The following is a 16205-nucleotide window of genomic DNA, read 5'->3' as shown; positions in this document are numbered from 1 at the left end:
TTGATGTTTATTGTTCGATATCCGCCACCCACCCCCGCCGATACGCCGATGCCTCGCTATATAGTCCATCTGCCGTAATTACAGTATAGCCTTCATCCGCCCTCACACTTACGTCAACATCCCACGGGATACTCGGCACCCCCCCCCCTTCCGCCCTCTCACGCGGCCATCTACGATTTCATCCCTTCCTTGGAGGACAAAGGAAGGAGAACGAAAGTGCGGTACGAAACGTGCGCGTCAGCGGGCGCAGGTGAACCGATACGAGAGAGCAAGCCTACCGCACCCGCGCCCACATCCGACGGCAACAGGCAAACGAGCGACAACTCGCACCATGGAGGCCCTCCTCTCGCTCGCCTTCGACAACCTCTCCTCCTTTGACGGGCCCAAGGTCCGCAAGGGTCTGCGGCAGGTCGAAGGCCTCCTGGCCCAGATCTGCCTCTCCGGCCAACCCCAGCATGCCCGGTCGCGGAGCGGCAGCGGCAACGCTGTCGGCGACGAGGGAGCCGACTCGTCGCCGCGCAAGGACCTGGCGCGTCTCGCCGACGACCCGGCCTTTCGCGAGTTTTTCAAGCTGCAGGAGGGCTTCGAGTGGAACGTGGCCCTGCGACTCATCGGCACGCTCGACCGGCTCATGGCCAAGGGCAGCGACGGCCAGAATGACCTGCTGATCCTGAGCGCCCTCGACCTCATGCACGGCGCGCTGCTGCTGCACCCGCCGAGCAAGGCCCTGTTTTCGCGCGAGCAAAACATGAACGTAGGTCCCGTCTCAACTCTCGCCGTTGTCCCTCCCTTGCGCGACTTGCCTCGCGACGGCATGAACCATACGGACTCGTTCGCGCACGCTAACCCGTCGACCCTGCTGCAGCTCCTCCTCGACCTCCTCGAACCCTTCAACTGCCCCGCCATCCAATCGGCGACGCTCCTCACCCTCGTCGTCGCCCTCATCGACACGCCAACCAACACGCGCACCTTTGAAGCCCTCGACGGCCTACTCACCGTCACCTCGCTCTTCAAGTCGCGCTCGACGTCGCGCGAGGTCAAGCTCAAGCTCGTCGAGTTCCTCTACTGCTACCTCATGCCCGAGACGCCGTCGATCCCCCGCGCCGGGCAGCGCGACTCCGTACCCGCCATGCTGCAGCGCAGCCCGAGCAAACTCGCCGGCGCCTTTGCAGGCGGCCCGGCGGGCGGTACCGAGCGCAAGCGGCCCGGCGGCGGCCTGACGCGGACGACGGCCGAGAAGCAGCAGTTGTTGAGCCGCCATCTGAGCAGCGTCGAGGATCTGGTCAAGGACCTGCGGAACTGCGCGCCCTTTGGCGGCGTCGTGTGCTAGTGTCGTCCCGGCTCTGGGCCGTCGCATCTCTTCTTCTCCGTTCTCTCTCCGTTACCATCTTGTCCTTTCTTGTGGGTGGGGTTTTTTTTTTGCACTACATGGCGTCGCGAACAGACATGGTGCTGGGAGGTGGGCTCCCCGCCGGCCGGGCCCAACCGCGCCGCGCCCTTTGTTGCGTCTCTCATCGGCAGCTTGGACGGGTAGGAGTTTCGTTTGCCATCATGTATACAGGCATCATGTACAGTCGTTATAGCTAGGCGTTTTCGTTCAGTACAAGTGACGGCATCCATCTTAATTCCATTCTGTGCCCTTCGCTGGTCGTGCCATGGCCCCCCGTTGGGTCTATGGAGATGAGTGAGCTGGCGAGCAGCCGTAGAGTTCGAATCGTCCTTCTATCGTCTCCGGTGTCACCTGTGCTGCCTGGCTCGTCGTCGTCGTCGTCGTCAAGTCCATCACGACGGGCGCTGCGACGGCGTTGACCCCTAGCGGCGCTGGTGATACCGCGCCCGCCCAGCGAGGACCTGGAGTCGCCGCCGGGCCGGCCGAGTGGAACTCCGGCGAGAGTCCAGACATGGCGCTCAGCGGCTCCGTGAGTGATCGATCCAGCGGCGACGAGGGTGACGCGGCCGCTTCCGAGAGCTCTGCCATTTCCAACGACGGATCCGCCCCTCGCTCCCCTGGTGGTGCCATCGGAAGTGACGCCGTCTTGCTCGCTCGACGTCGACGCTTCCTTCGCCGGGCCAGGCAGAGCCAGGCGGCGGCACCGACAGACAGCCCGCCCCCTAGACCGACGCCGACGCCGATGGCGACACCGACACTGGCCCTGGTGTCTCCATCGCGGGCGGCGTTGTCGGCATGAGCGTCGGTGGGTGCGCAGTAGGCGGTGCCCGTGACTTCGGTGCAGTGCATCGACAGGTCGCAGCAGCCGGTGCCATCGGCGCACTTGTGCTGCGAGGTGGTGCAGCCGTCGGGGACGGGCGTCAACTTGGCCGGTACCGAGGTCGATGCCGTCCTTGTCGAAACGCAGTTGCCGTCGGATCTGCACTCGGCGCCGTAGGGGCAGCACTTGCCGCCGAGGTCGTCGGCACACAGATATTGGCTCGTCCGCGGGCACCGGCGGCTGCAGCAGCCGACCTGGGATGACAGGACAAGTGGGCCAACAGTGCCGCCGGCTGCCGTCGTCGTGATCGTGATGTCGGTCGTGCACTGGTAGGCTGTGCTCTGGCAGCTGGAGTCGTTGATGCAGTTGGAGCCGATTGGACAGCAGCGCGGGAGACCAACCCTGTTGACGTAGCAGTACTGCGTGTTCTCGCAGCAACGGTCGCTGTGATGGGTATCAAGACCTGGTCCCAACCAACCAGCCAGTCAGTCGCTGCTGCACCATCGAGGCAAGAAAATAAAGACCATTCATCCACGCAACGTACATGGGTGTCGTCCGTCGCCGCAGCTGCCATCTCTCTTTGCCAACGGCACGCCCGGCACAAGATCGGGCATCAAGTACCGGGCCGTCATGCCGTCAGGCGTAAGCGGAATCGATGCGAATATGTCATCGTATCCGTATCCGACGACCGCCCACGCGGCAGTCCACACGAGCGCCAGCAGCGTCCAGGGAGCCATGGTCGTCATCCCCCAACGTCGATGTTTTGCTCGTCTTCGTGATTTCGACCGTCACCGTTCCATCCGTTGGCTACCTCATTACTCCTCGATCCGCTCGGCTTCTGCCCTGGTCCCGACTGGTCGATAGGAAGGGAAGAGCAGGAGCGTCAGCATCGTTGAGACCCTGCCGAGGCATTCCCCAGTCACGACTCACCACCCCACCCCCCAGAGATGCTGCGTAACCCCAGCGTAGCATGCCGTTGGCTAGAGCCATCTCCCTGGCGCCTCACGTGTTGAACGGACGGCAATCCCCCACGCCGGCCATTGCCCTATCTGGTGTGAAAATGATATCTCGGGCGACGGGCCATGGTCGAGTGGACCAACAGGTTGCCCGAGCACCCTCCACGAGGCGTCCGACGGCCGTTGGTTGGTTGTGATCACTTGGGCCTGGGCTGTCAACCTCAGGCAGACATGTTTCCCTTGAGGACCCCTGGCCTTCAAGCGGTGCAACATCCTTCAGTCGTTATTTATTCATTGAGCCGATTCGGTGTTTGGCCGCCGATGAGGGGGTTCGGCAGGAGTACTTCAATACTATTATTAGGCGTCCATTCGAGGTGATTTCGGGGATACCGTTTCGTAGATTCAACTGAAGGTCTTGTCAAATTCCGTACGGAGTACAAGTAGATGAGAAGGTGCCAGGCCGTGGGTTGCCAGTGATTTATTGAACACGTAGCAGGTAGGTACATTAATCACCATGTCTGCGTCGAGCCTTCCAGCACAACAGCCCCTCCCATATAAACCACATGACCCTCGTGAAAAAAGATCATCCACGACATCGGCAACAGGGACGAGAGAAAGGACAATAAATGTCGGCATCTCCTGCTTAATCGACAAGAACATCAAAAGAACATTGACAATAACATCGACACCGGAAGCAACAGCCTTGTCGTCCCTGTCAGCATCAGCATCGCCGTCACAACCAGCACCATCATATCATCGCCAGCACCAACAACCAACATAACCATCACCATCACCAACACCCCCATCACCATCATCAGCAACATCTCACCATCACCACGCAGCTGAGCCCGTTTGCCTTCTGCTCTCCCTACGCTTACGTGCGTGTGACGCCGCGTTCGGCGCAATACTTGTCCACTTCCTTACGCAGCGTCTCCCGCTGACGCAACGCCGCCTCCATGATGTCGTCGCACGTTGTCCCAAGCCCCCGACCGTCGCCCTCTTCCCGCGAGATCCGGCCGATGGCCTCCATCTCGGCCAGCACGGCCTCGAGCTGGTTCGGCAGCCAGGTCACGATAGGGCTGCCACCCGTCGCCGTCGGGTGAGTCGTCCGCTTGAGGATGTACTCGCGCGCGAAGCACCAGTGTCGCCAGCGAAAGTCTCGCACCTCGTTGAGCAGCTGCAACCAGAGGCTGCGCGTCGCCCGCAGCAGCTCGCGCTCATCGTCGCTCTGCAACGCCTCCCTCGCCTCCTTGGACGTTGCCAACGCCCGTGTCTTGAGGTCGAGCGCGAGAGAACGCTCCTTGACGTGAGCAAGGAATGTCTTGTGATTGCTCGGCCGGTACTTGCGAAAATCTTGGAGAATCTCCGTCAGCGGTGTGTCCGGCATCGGCACCTGCAAAAAGTTGTCCATGAGCGGCACCATCGAATCGTTAGCCCCGCTCTCGCCCCGGAACGACAGTGGCTTGTTGTCGTGGAGGCCCTCGTACACGACGCCGTTGGGGAACATGGACTGCGACGTGATGCCGAAGATGAAGGTCCGGAAGCTCGTGTACTCGGTCGGCCGTGACTTGCCCCACATGGTCTCCATGACGCCGTTGATCTTCTTCATGGCTTCCAGCATGTTGCCGAGACCCTCGTTGAAGGAGCTGCGCTCGAGTGAGGCCTTCTTGGACGCCACGTCGAGGCACTGCACCGTTCCCGCCACGAGCGGGCCCGAGTTCCTCACCATGTCGATGTGCACCAGCACGAAGCCGGCCTCGGACGACTCCGGGTCCAGCCCGTGCTCAAAGGCCCGGATGAGCCGCAGGTTGCTGTACTCCAGACCTGCCGCCGGCTCCTCCAGCCGGTAGTTGAACAGCGCGTACGAGCCAGCGTACTCCATGAACGGCTGGAAGCCGCAGCTGGGGGCCTCAAATCTCAGCTTCACCACTCGCAAGCAAAAGGGCAAGGGGCCAGGACGGGCGACGGGGAAGGACGGCCAAAGGGGGCGTCGAGCAGACGTACATCTCAGCGCATCGAGCGATTGGCTGCGCAACATTCCGGGGAAGCATTTGCCTGCCCAGGCCGTACCCCTCCCCCTTGACGAAGCGTCCGTGGCACGGCTCCAACAGGTAGGCCGATGCGAGGAAGGAGTAGTCCCGGTACAGGGCGTTCATGAGCGGCAGATCGTCCTTGTACCGATCCATGGCCGCCGTGAGGTCTGGGAACCCGCCCTCGACCTCGTCTCCAAGCTTACCCAAGGCGAGAAGGCCGGGTGCTCCCGAGGCCGTCTTGACCGGCATCCGCTGGAGGATCGACTCCAGCGCGTCAAACTCGGGCGGAAGGGTGACGATGGGGTCCATGCGGGGGAGAAAGCCCCGGGTGGTCGACACCATGAACGCCGGCAGGGAGTGGTCCTCGGGACGGGCATCCGTGAGCACCTCGAAGGGTGGCGTCGTGGCCATGGAACCCATCTTGAGAGTGAGCAAGGGCTGAAGTATGGGCTGACTATTCGATATCTCTGCGGGCAAATTTCGTACGGACCGAGCTTCAGACGGGATGGAATCCGACAAAGCTTCAACCTGTATTTCTCCAACGTGCTCTGGATATGGCAGGATAAGGGGAAGCAGGATCGAGAGGTACGATCCGGGCTCGCGCCGCCGCCTAAGTACTCCGTGGCCGGAATGCATTCCGGCCACGCAAGCGGGGATCGGGTCACGATGGCAGCACCATACGAGTCCGAGAGCGCCCCCTTTGCTCGATTGCAGGAAGGCGCCATTTGTTCGTTGCGAGGCGAACACGTAACAGAAACCCAACGAAAACCCTCCCCGCCCGTCACCAGCGCACCTGTCCGGTTGTTGTCGGGAGATGTCATCCCCGCTGCCGCTGATACGCTGATAAGATGCGGCGTCCGGTAGGCCGGCGGCCCCCGGTCACCGTGCCTGATCGATGCTCCGTGTCGCCCTCCCCCTGCCGCTTGCTCTGCCGTTTCTGGCGCTGACAAGCGTCCCACGAGCTCCGGACTAGCCAAAGCATGCCTTCTTCTGCTTATTGTCGCGGCACCAGCCATGACACCTGTGAGGTTAGGACGAGGCGCATGAGCACAAGGAGGGGCCGGGCACGAGCGACGAAATCGCCCCACATGGTGCCGACTCTGCCCGGCCATTTATGGAGCGATGGCCGGAATCTTTCCGGCCACGACACACGAGACCGGACCGGCTTCGCCAATCTTTGCTGCAGCTCTTGGCTCGTCAACGGCAAGTGAAGATGCAATGCCATATCGCCAGATCTATGGCTTGCCCTCTGCCTGTGCCGATTTTGTTCAGGAGAGCCCCGCATGCCGCATCTCCCATCTGTCTCGCACTGGAAGCAGGGAGACGCGAAATCCGAATCGATCCGATGTCAAGGGTGCGAAGTTGTCGTACTTGATTGCCACATTTCTCCCTTTCGTATTATAAATTCCCTCCATCCCTTTGGCATTATTCAGTCGCTCGAATCTTCGTATCGCTGGTGGGACGGCAACTCGTCCAACTCATCCGTCACATGGTCCCCCGTAAAGACAAGGTCACACTTCCACGGCGGCCCCCATCCGCTTCATCGTCTATCAGTACTCTGTAACGAGTCATCTTCGGAGCGCTGCCTTCTGTTGTTCGCGCCCAGACCGTCTTGAAACGGCTCGGCAGGACCACCATACTCCCCTAGAGTCGGCTTATTGTGCGACCCATGGAAACTCTTTCGTGGCGTAAACGATATCGACAATGTGACTGCCGGAGGAAGAGAGTTACATCCCACAATTTGCTGCTGCGCAGTGGCAACAGCTTCTTCCGGTGCGCATTTAGAGTTTCTTTTCAACAGCGGGTTGTCATTCACCATGCGATTTCGTTGTCTGTGCCATCGACCCTTTGTGACTTGGTGATAACAAGAGGTCCACATTGCAGCATTCTCGTCTATGCCTGGCTTGGTCTAGACTTTCTCCTTCACCACGGCCAGCAGCAGGGTGATGTCCCAGTGCTCCGCCTACGTCATCCCAGCAGGACTATCGAGAAGCTCGGATGCTCAACTTGGACCGTCGCAACTTGACCTCGAGGTTGCCCACACAGTTCGCTTCTCAATGCGGAATCGATGGTCCATATCCGCGGCTGTCGTACATGGAGATCGCCGTCGCAGTCCGATCGGGGAGTGCTATTTATGTGCAAGTCGGCAGCACCGAGGGGCAATGCGGAGGCTGAAAGTTTGAGGACAACGTGAAGAAAGGAATGAGCATCGTGATTGTGAAAGAAGCAACAGGGTAGCCTCGTTCAACCAAACTCGAGTTTGTTCGGGAGCTGCTGGCATTTGAATATCCGAAAAACTTTATCGACCTGCATGAATCTCTCTCGACTTAGGCCTCAGATCGGACATTTCGCAGTGAAACGTACTCCAGGCAACGTGAGAGTCGGACTTGCAAAACAGCCAGGCGCGATCCACGGCGGGCAGCTCGAATTCCAGTACAGTAGGGTAGCAACGATCACCGAACGACGCGCCTATCTCCAATACAACCGAGGCCATCATCGACGTTGGTATCCGAATGCGTCAAGGAGATGGCACGTGGAGACTCGTCAAACTCTACATGTAGGCGAGTACTCGTGCTGAGGTTTGGAGTGTACCAAGTTCGGCTCCTTGGCAGCAGGACTGAATCATGCAAGTCTTGGTTGGTGCCATCGGCTTGAGGACAAGCAGGGAAGCGTCATGCATTGGCTTGCCGAGGATAAAATTCCTCCTTTCGGTTAGTGACCTGGCCTTGGTTCCCCGATGTTGGCTCGCAGGAGGAGGGTGAAAATAGCGACAGAATCAAATAAGGGTCGTGGCCGGTTCATAGGACGTCGTGAGCCATTGGAATTTGGGCATTGTGTATGGATGAGGTGGACGGGGAATTCCTCCGCTGGCCTTTCTGTGTCGAATGTGATGGCAGCGAAACCGTCCCTGCACCAAGCGCGTGCCGTGCCGAGGAGTGGTCTGAGGGGACATTCCACTCATCACCAGATGGGTAGTAATTTAGTGCCCCCGCGCTGTCCTCTCCCCAGCGTTGAGTCGCAGGCCACGTCGAAATGGCGGCCGCGATGAGACTGACTGCGTCCCGGCACTAGGTCTGAAGGGTCGTCAAGGCGCTGCTGCGAGGGCATGCCGATATGCAACAAGGACGACGTGAATTTGCTGCCATTCGGCAATGGAAGCGAAAGGCAACGAAGGAGTCGATGTTGGCGATGGAGTTTGCAGCACTCGCACAGTACTTACACCTGCACAGACGCACAGGCAGCCAGCCAGCAGGAGCGATCGATGGTCATGCCCTCCACAACATGCCCCAACTGTTGTGGGCAGGTACGACCGACCAGTCGTACGAGTAAGTACGGGGGAGGCAATGGCAAATTACGAACCGACCCAAGCAGGAACTCGGAAGGAAGGTACCGCTCTCAGAACTCCATAAAGTGTACATCTTGGGCTTAACTTGTATCGTATACTCCGTCGTATGTACATCTTTACTTGCAGTACACCTACGAGTAGGGACTAAATGTACAATGAATTGGGGGAAGAACAAAAGTAAACTGCAAGGATACGATACGAGAGCCCATTTATGCAGTATTCACGCCTCATACTTGCACACCTACCCAGTAGGTCTCCGAGCAGATGAAAGGATGGCTTGCAAGGTGCCCGTTGTACGGTACTTTAGCACTCCTGCGGGAAGTGTTCACGATAATGTACTGCGAGTCTGGACGTGTACAGTACTTGTATGTACTTACTCAAGTACTCCTGCGGCGGACTCCGTACCGCATGCGAGCCAGATTACCTCCCAATCTCCTCCTCTGATTGGCCAGCGGCCCCGGAAGCTGGGATAATGCGTGTCCCCTTTTTGGTGCCTTTGCAAATTGAGCAGCTAGGCCGCTCTGGAACCCCCCTTGACCGCGTTTGGCCATGCTCGGCCGTGTTTGGTTGGCTCGTTCGCTCCTCTGCTGGCCCTCACCAGCTCAGCTTGCCTGCGCCTGCATCCGCGCCGCCAGCGTCGTCTGTCCACCAGACAAACCTTTTTTGCCCACATCGTTTCGTTGTGCGCCGCCTCTGGCACCAAAATTGTCAGGATGAGACCAAGGCCCCAACCCGAAGCTACGAGACAACGCAGCGCCCCCCAGAAAATGAAAATCCCGCCTCCCTCCTCCCTCCCTGCCTCCGCATCCCCCCCCGTCCGTTCCAGTTTTCCATCAACGCCGTGGCCATGTGCATCATCGTCATCTTCGTCGTCGACAACGGCTGCTAGAAACCCAGAAAATCGCCACCCCTGACCGGACCTGACCTGGCCGACGGATCATCACCAGACACCGCAGAGACCAACCGCTGCAGAGGCCAGTCACCAGGACCAGGCATCAGCAAGAGCCAGTCCGAACCGCCTTGCCTCGCCCCATCCATCCATCCATCCATACATCCATTCATTCACCCATCCTTTCTCCATTCATCACCCATCCATCCGACCATCCATTTGTTTCTTCATTCATCGACGCCTGGCTACTTAAATCTCGAGCAACCACCTCGCTCCTCCTTCTGACGACCGACTCCTCGTGCTCGTGTGCTCGTAATTCCCTCGCTCGCTCGCCACCGTCGCCACCGTCGCACCCCGTCTCCCGTCCGCCATCTATCCATCATCTCGGTGACGCCGGTCAATCGCGACGCAACCCGCCACCGCTCTCGCCGCCACACCACAACATCGCTCTCGCACAATGCCTACCTCCGGCCGGCCTGCAGACGGCAGACGCAAGTCGGGCGGCAAGCCTGCCATGCTGGTCACCTTGACGGTGTCGCCCTCACGGCTCCGTGCGATCGTCGACCCCGGCTCCGTCAAGGAAGACTCTCCTTCGGTCAAGGATTCATCCGAATCCAAGGATGTCAAATCCTCGCCTACGAATTCTCCCACTCTAGCAGCAACGGCCGCGCCGGCCATTCCCAGCGGCGAAAATGCATCCGAGTCGAATGCGGAAACGCCAGCGGCCGACGGAACCCCAGCCCCGTCGACGATGGGACCTCCCACCGAAGGGCCCAAGAAGAAGGGAACCAAGCGCTCGGCGGCAACCGCCATGGACGGGACCCCAAAGCCAAGGGGCAAGCCTGGCCCCAAGAAGAAGCCTCGGCTGTACGTCTCTTTCGCCCCCCTCGCTCTCTTCCTCCCCTTCTCCTGCTCTCTGCCTCCCCTTTTCCTCCGCTCTCCCCCCCCCCCCCCTTCTCCATCCGCGTCGTAGGCGACCGACGGCGACTTCTCTCGTCGCACCCTGTCACGGACGCTAACATGCTGGTAGGGAGGATGGCACGATAGATCACTCTGCCGGTCGAGGGGGTGGTCACAAACTCGGTCCCAAGGCGAATCAGGGCGCCATCAACGCCGGCCTCCGTGCGCTCGACCGATCCGGGAAACCCTGCCGCAAATGGTCTCGCGGCGGCTTCACTCTCAAGAGCTTTACCGGTGTCATTTGGGAGGTCCCTCGATGGAGTACGCTCTCGATCAAGGCTCCCGAGTCTAGCAACGACGACTCCGCTGCGCCATCGGCCGACAATAGCAGCAGCAAAGAGAACAAGGAGAACGGAGATGGTGCCCTCAGCGCGAACATCAGCAACAGTGGCGCCGACGTCGAAATGCGCAGCCTCCCCAGCATGAACGCGTCGTCACCCGTTCCCATGGCCGTTGCGGCGGCGTCATAGAGGCAGCCCCTCACCCGGCCGATCTCCATCCACTTCCCGCATCGTAGACCAACCGAGCCCAGGCCTCAGACCAATGTTACAGGTTGCACCGGGTCACGAGGACCAGTCGTGATGGCCGTGCGGACCTTTTTCTTTTGGTCGAATATTGTTCATAAGTTTTTTTGTGGGTCTTTGTCCTTGCGACGGAACTGTCGCTGGCGTTGGAACAGGGCACTGGCTCGTCGTCGAGGACGGGCCGCAGGGAGTACAGGATGAGGACAGCGAGTTATTTTGTACAGTAATGGTATTTCTGGCGCTCACTCATTGTTTCTGCTTCATATGGACTGGCGGGACCAAGAATTCAACCCAAGCATTTGCATCGCAGCTGTCCTTTCAAGCTAGACTGTGCCCCGACCGTCGCAACGCACGAGGCAGCCTTGTTGACTTGTTGCTCTTGATACATACCATGCACTGCGAAAGCAAACATTGGCATCGGTGGGTGGGGTCAGCCGCTTATCTGACGCCATTCCAGAACTACAAGTACAAGGTGCACTCCTCCAACTGGCCGTCTAAGCGAAGGGCCGCGAATGAAACTGGCGTGTGGACGTCGCTCGCAAGATTTCGTTGGCATCGACTCGTCTGCTTTGCCAATGCCGTAATCCCGCATGGCAAATTTTGTTGAAGAAAAAATCACACCAAGGATGCATCCCCTATTTTCTCGCCCTCAGTGATGCATTATGGGGCCATCCTTGGCTGCCGGTAGGGCTAATGCTCTACTCCCTATAGCGGGCATCGTTTCGCACTTGAACGACGTCGGCGCGAGGTCGTCGCCAACTTGCAGGCGATTAGTCAGCCTTTTTTTTTGCCTTTGCTAGCGAATTAGGATGACGCTCTTCCGACTGGCTGCCGTTGGACGAGGGGAGGGGCATGACTGCGCAGCGCTCCATCAGGCTTCTGATCGGGCAATTGCTGCATGGCTACCGTGTTGGCTTGACTTCATCGGCAGGCTGACGAGGCTTATCAGCAGTGAGCCTGAGAAACGGTGTACCCGATCAAAGCGAGCGGAGTAATTTTTTGTGAAGTGGTTCCATGACCGTGTAGTTGTAAGTACATGTGCAAATGCCAAAACGAGTATGTAGCCATCATACCGTCTGCTCGGTGCCATTGTATTTGTTGCATGTACACTGTGCTATAATACAAGTACTTAAGCGCTGTAGGTGTACTTACAGTACTTAGGTGTCCTGTACAGTAAGTACTGTACGGAGGAGGGAGTACTGCAGGTGGGTGTATTACTCCGTACTTGCATAAAGGAATACGAATACATGTGCAGAGTACTTCCATAATACATGTACTTACTCCGTATTGGTGCCACTGCCAGGGTATGACCAAGTTGACACGCTCATTGGTGTAGGAGCGGTACAGTGTACAGTAGTTGTACATGTACATGTAAGCACAGTAGTTATTAAAGGTTCTCCGTACACGCTGGTTCGTTGTGTAGATTTAGGAGTAATAGTATTACTTGTGTCTCGTTCGATCGGGCCTGGTATCCCCCATAAATTCTTCCCTTTGTCTCCTGTAATACGGATACAGAGTAGGTGTACGGATACATGCACTGCACTCGCGTACGGATAAGTACATGTATTACCGTTGCTGTGCGTTAAGTACTAACGCCTACGCTTAAGCCAGTATACGTGCGGGGGCGTCGGGGCCTCTGGAGGGCGGATGACGCCTTGCGGCCCGAGCTACAGAGGCAGCAGGCCTCCTCAGTGGCCCTGTTCAGCAAACGCAACCACTGACGAGCGTCGATCCGGCCACTGAAACCGTCGGTTGGGTCACTGCAGCACTTCCAAAGGTGCCACCCGCCCACCCGCCAACTCCATCCCCGCCGCTGACCGCGTGATGTGTGTGGCCGATTCGGTGCCTTGCTAGTAATGCAGCACAAGTACTCTAACGAGTCTTGAAAAGGCTAGCTGGTAGGCACTCACGGGGTACTACTTAGGTTACTAACGGTAGCAGTCACTGCTCTGTCGGGGCCATTCACCTAGTAATTACCTACCTATCTACTACCCACCCACCCACCATCTTTCGTCACCTCATCGATGACAGCATCTTCCGCCAGCCTGCCCTTCCTCGCATCCCCGTTATCACCAGAAGTCTGGCGCCCGAGCCGCAACCAAGCCTCCGGCCCGACATTGCTTCATACTGCCAGCACGGCTCGGTGCCCGCCCGCATCCGACTGCTCTCTTGTTCATCCGTCACGAGCCAGTCATCTGCCGTCTATCGCCCCTTGCTTGCGTTGCTGGCCACCGCCGAGCAGATACCCAGGCAGCCAGGCTCAGAATCTCGCCGCCTCCCGCCAATCTCCGCCTCCCTCCTATAGATCATCGCCCTCCGCTCTCTCTGCGCCGGTTCGTCGATTGCCCGTCTCGTCGCTCGCTGCAGCCCGTACCTCGACCCTACTTGTCGACAACCCGACTCCGTCGGCGTCGTAGCCGGCCTTTCGTCAACACCAGCAGCACCGAGGTCGTCTCACAGCCGCCCGTCAGCTTGCTCACAAGCAAGCGGCAGGTTGACTGAGGCTTCTCCTGGAAGCTCCAGCAGCTGCACCCGCGCCTTCGATCGACTCCCATCCCCGCCGGCCCTCGTACCATCATGGACAGCCCGTTCGGCCGTGGCCCCAACAACTCGTCTGGCCCGCCCGAAGCTGCGTCCTCTTCCAGGATCACAGGTCAGAGTCGGCTCGCCCAACCCTACGCTCCCCAAGACCTGGCTCGCTCCGGTGCGAACGCTCAGTTTCACCTGCACTCTGCCCCCGCACCCGTCGTGAGCGCCGTCAGGGATGACCATGCCGTTTCCTTCCCAGGCTTTGCGGCCGGCATGAACATTGGCATCAGCGACCCGATGAACGACGGCCCAAGGACCGTATGGAGCGACCGCAGTCCTTTGCCATCCTTCTCCCGAGCCTTCGACCTGTTTACGGCCCACCGCGACGGCCAAGATTTCGCATCGCAAGACCAGGCCTTTGTGCCGTCGTACCTGCGAGGCTCTACTTACATCCGACAGCTGCAGGAGGCACAAAAGACGAAGCTTCAGGGCCAGAAAGAATCGCAGAGGCCGGCTGGAAATGGCTCGGGGCCGAACCCGGCCGCCTTTGCGCAGCCGTCGCTGCCTCCGGCTGCCCACCGAGGCATGACGCACAATGTCATTGAACGACCCTCTGCCTCTGGCTGCGAAGATTCCGTGGCACCGCTTCCCGCACGATGGAACAAGGATGAGATTGGACAGGGCATCGAGGTGCAGTCGGACGGCCTCACGATCAAGTATACCGGGTCCAAGAATCACCACGAGCGGGAGTACGAAGCTGGCGGCGTCCGGGCAGATCATTACATGCCGTCCGATGGTGGACTGTATTACTTTGAGGTACAAATATTGCATGGGAAGCGGGATGAGTAAGTGCGCTTGGGCGGGACATTCTGGCATCGGCTGACGGGCATGGGTCAGCATCACGATAGCGGTTGGTTTCTCCGCCAAGAACACATCATTATCACGAGCCGTGGGCTGGGAGCCCGAGTCCTGGGGGTACCACGGCGACGACGGCAGAACATATGCCGGCCAGAACTTGGGACGGACGTACGCCTCAAGCTTTGACGTCGGCGACGTGATCGGTTGCGGTGTCAACTTTCGGGATCACACTGCCTTTTTCACCAGGAACGGCGTCAACCTTGGTACGCTACGCTCCGGCTTTGGGGGGGAGGGGAGCTGGGGAAAATTCCGATGCTAACAGCGCAGCAGGCGTCGCCTTCACCGACGTAGATCGAAGCAAAATGTACCCCACCGTTACGCTCAAAAAGTCGGGCGAGCAGGTTCTGGCCAACTTCGGGCAATCCCCTTTCGTATATAACATTGACGACATGATGCGTGTACGTGCTTGGCAACTGTCCGGTCCTGCCTTTTCGCTCGGGCCGGGTGCTGACGTGGACACCAGGAGCAACGGCTGTTGGTTCAGACGGAAATCGAAAGTACGGATACGCTGCAGCTGGAGCCCGGCATGAACGAGACGGACCTCATCCAGTCGCTAGTTCTGCAGTTCCTCCAGCACGATGGTTACGTCGAGACGGCCAGGGCGTTCGCCAAAGACGTCAAGGCGCAGAAGGAGGCCCTCAACCTGGACCCGAATCTCAAAGTGGACGGCCTCAACATCAAGGATGACGAGGACGCCAACAACAGACAGCGTAGGCAGGCCCCAACCCGACCCCCTCTAGGAACAAGGTCTCACTCTTCATGCAGGAATCCGGAGAGCGGTCCTGGAAGGTGACATCGAGCGAGCGCTCAAGTACACAAACGCATACTATCCCCAAGTTCTTCAAGACAACGAAGAGGTGCACTTCAAACTCCGATGTCGCAAGTTCATCGAGATGGTGCGCAAGGCTGCCCAGATACGGATGAACAACGACTCGACGGCCAGCAACGGCCGCAGGCCGGCGTCGGCACCGAGGGACATGGACGTCGACGGCAACGGCTCCACGACGTGGGAAGAGCCCATGGACATGGACGGCTCGCAGCAGCAGGCCGAGCTGCACGTGCTGGAGAAGACGATGCTCGAGTATGGCCAGACCTTGGGGGCCGAGTACGCCGCCGATCCACGAAAGGAGGTGACGGCGGCCCTTGGAGAAATTTGGGCGCTCGTGGCATACTCGAACCCGCTGAAGGAGCCGCAGGTAAGCCATCTGCTGGACAGGAAAGGGCGGTCCGTCGTAGCCGAGGAACTGAACTCGGCCATCCTATGTACGTCCTGTCGTCCTTGACTACCCAGCAGCCACTTGCATGTCCGGCTGGCTAACCTTTGAGCAGCCTCTCTCGGTAAGTCGTCCCGGGCCTCGTTGGAGAAGTTGTATGCGCAGACGAGCGTGCTGCTCGAGGACCTGAGGCAAGACGGCGGTCCTGCCGCCTTCGTTTCCTTGGAGAATATGATGGAGGACTCTGCTTCGTCGACGCACTCCTGAAGCGCCACTCCAAGCGAGCTCAGCCGTCGAGCTGCACTTTCCACTCTGCCGGTGCAAGGGCTGTTGCTCTCCGGCGTCGAGCCTGGTCTCCTCTCCGGGACCGAGACTGCATTTTAACGAAAGGGGATGCTAGTCCTCGTCGTGCCTGGCTTTTGCTGCAAGTGATGGGCGATGGGCTCGGCGGCAGGCGATCGGACGACCATCTGGTTAGCGTTGACCCATGGCCCCTCAAGAAAGATGGATGAGCGTGGTGGACAATGCAAGTTTGTCAAAATTCAAATTCAGCGTAGGGGAACGAGCGACATGGAATTAATAGTCAACTCCTTTGGTCACTTGGAAAGGAGCTTCACTTGATCGAT

General features: G+C 59.1%; 5 protein-coding genes across 5 annotated transcripts; 3 read left to right on the top strand and 2 right to left on the bottom strand.

Moving 5' to 3' along the window:
• Nucleotides 1-331: 331 nt before the first annotated feature.
• Nucleotides 332-1330, top strand: DCS_01578 (putative cell division control protein; the record flags this gene model as incomplete). The annotated part of the gene is made up of 1 exon (XM_040798910.1): nt 332-1330. The coding sequence occupies one exon, from the start codon at nt 332-334 to the stop codon at nt 1328-1330; it is 999 nt and encodes a 332-aa protein (XP_040659793.1).
• Nucleotides 1331-1672: 342 nt separating this feature from the next.
• DCS_01577 (uncharacterized protein) lies at nt 1673-2947 on the bottom strand (the record flags this gene model as incomplete). The annotated part of the gene is made up of 2 exons (XM_040798909.1): nt 1673-2673; nt 2755-2947. 2 exons carry the CDS (start codon nt 2945-2947, stop codon nt 1673-1675), a joined length of 1194 nt encoding a protein of 397 aa, XP_040659792.1.
• A 1093-nt stretch (nt 2948-4040) lies between these two features.
• Nucleotides 4041-5835, bottom strand: DCS_01576 (indoleamine 2,3-dioxygenase-like protein; the record flags this gene model as incomplete). Its single annotated transcript, XM_040798908.1, has 2 exons — nt 4041-5067; nt 5171-5835. The coding sequence occupies 2 exons, from the start codon at nt 5833-5835 to the stop codon at nt 4041-4043; spliced, it is 1692 nt and encodes a 563-aa protein (XP_040659791.1).
• Nucleotides 5836-9891: 4056 nt separating this feature from the next.
• DCS_01575 (uncharacterized protein) lies at nt 9892-10864 on the top strand (the record flags this gene model as incomplete). Its single annotated transcript, XM_040798907.1, has 2 exons — nt 9892-10301; nt 10465-10864. The coding sequence occupies 2 exons, from the start codon at nt 9892-9894 to the stop codon at nt 10862-10864; spliced, it is 810 nt and encodes a 269-aa protein (XP_040659790.1).
• A 2631-nt stretch (nt 10865-13495) lies between these two features.
• Nucleotides 13496-15846, top strand: DCS_01574 (uncharacterized protein; the record flags this gene model as incomplete). Its single annotated transcript, XM_040798906.1, has 6 exons — nt 13496-14292; nt 14345-14568; nt 14636-14763; nt 14829-15075; nt 15131-15628; nt 15695-15846. The coding sequence occupies 6 exons, from the start codon at nt 13496-13498 to the stop codon at nt 15844-15846; spliced, it is 2046 nt and encodes a 681-aa protein (XP_040659789.1).
• Between the last annotated feature and the right edge of the window lie 359 nt (nt 15847-16205).

The sequence above is a fragment of the Drechmeria coniospora genome, chromosome 01 (assembly GCF_001625195.1).
Source record: "Drechmeria coniospora strain ARSEF 6962 chromosome 01, whole genome shotgun sequence".
Lineage (NCBI taxonomy): Eukaryota > Fungi > Ascomycota > Sordariomycetes > Hypocreales > Ophiocordycipitaceae > Drechmeria > Drechmeria coniospora.
Note: the sequence above shows the minus strand (reverse complement) of the source record. Positions and strands in the feature narration are given on the sequence as shown.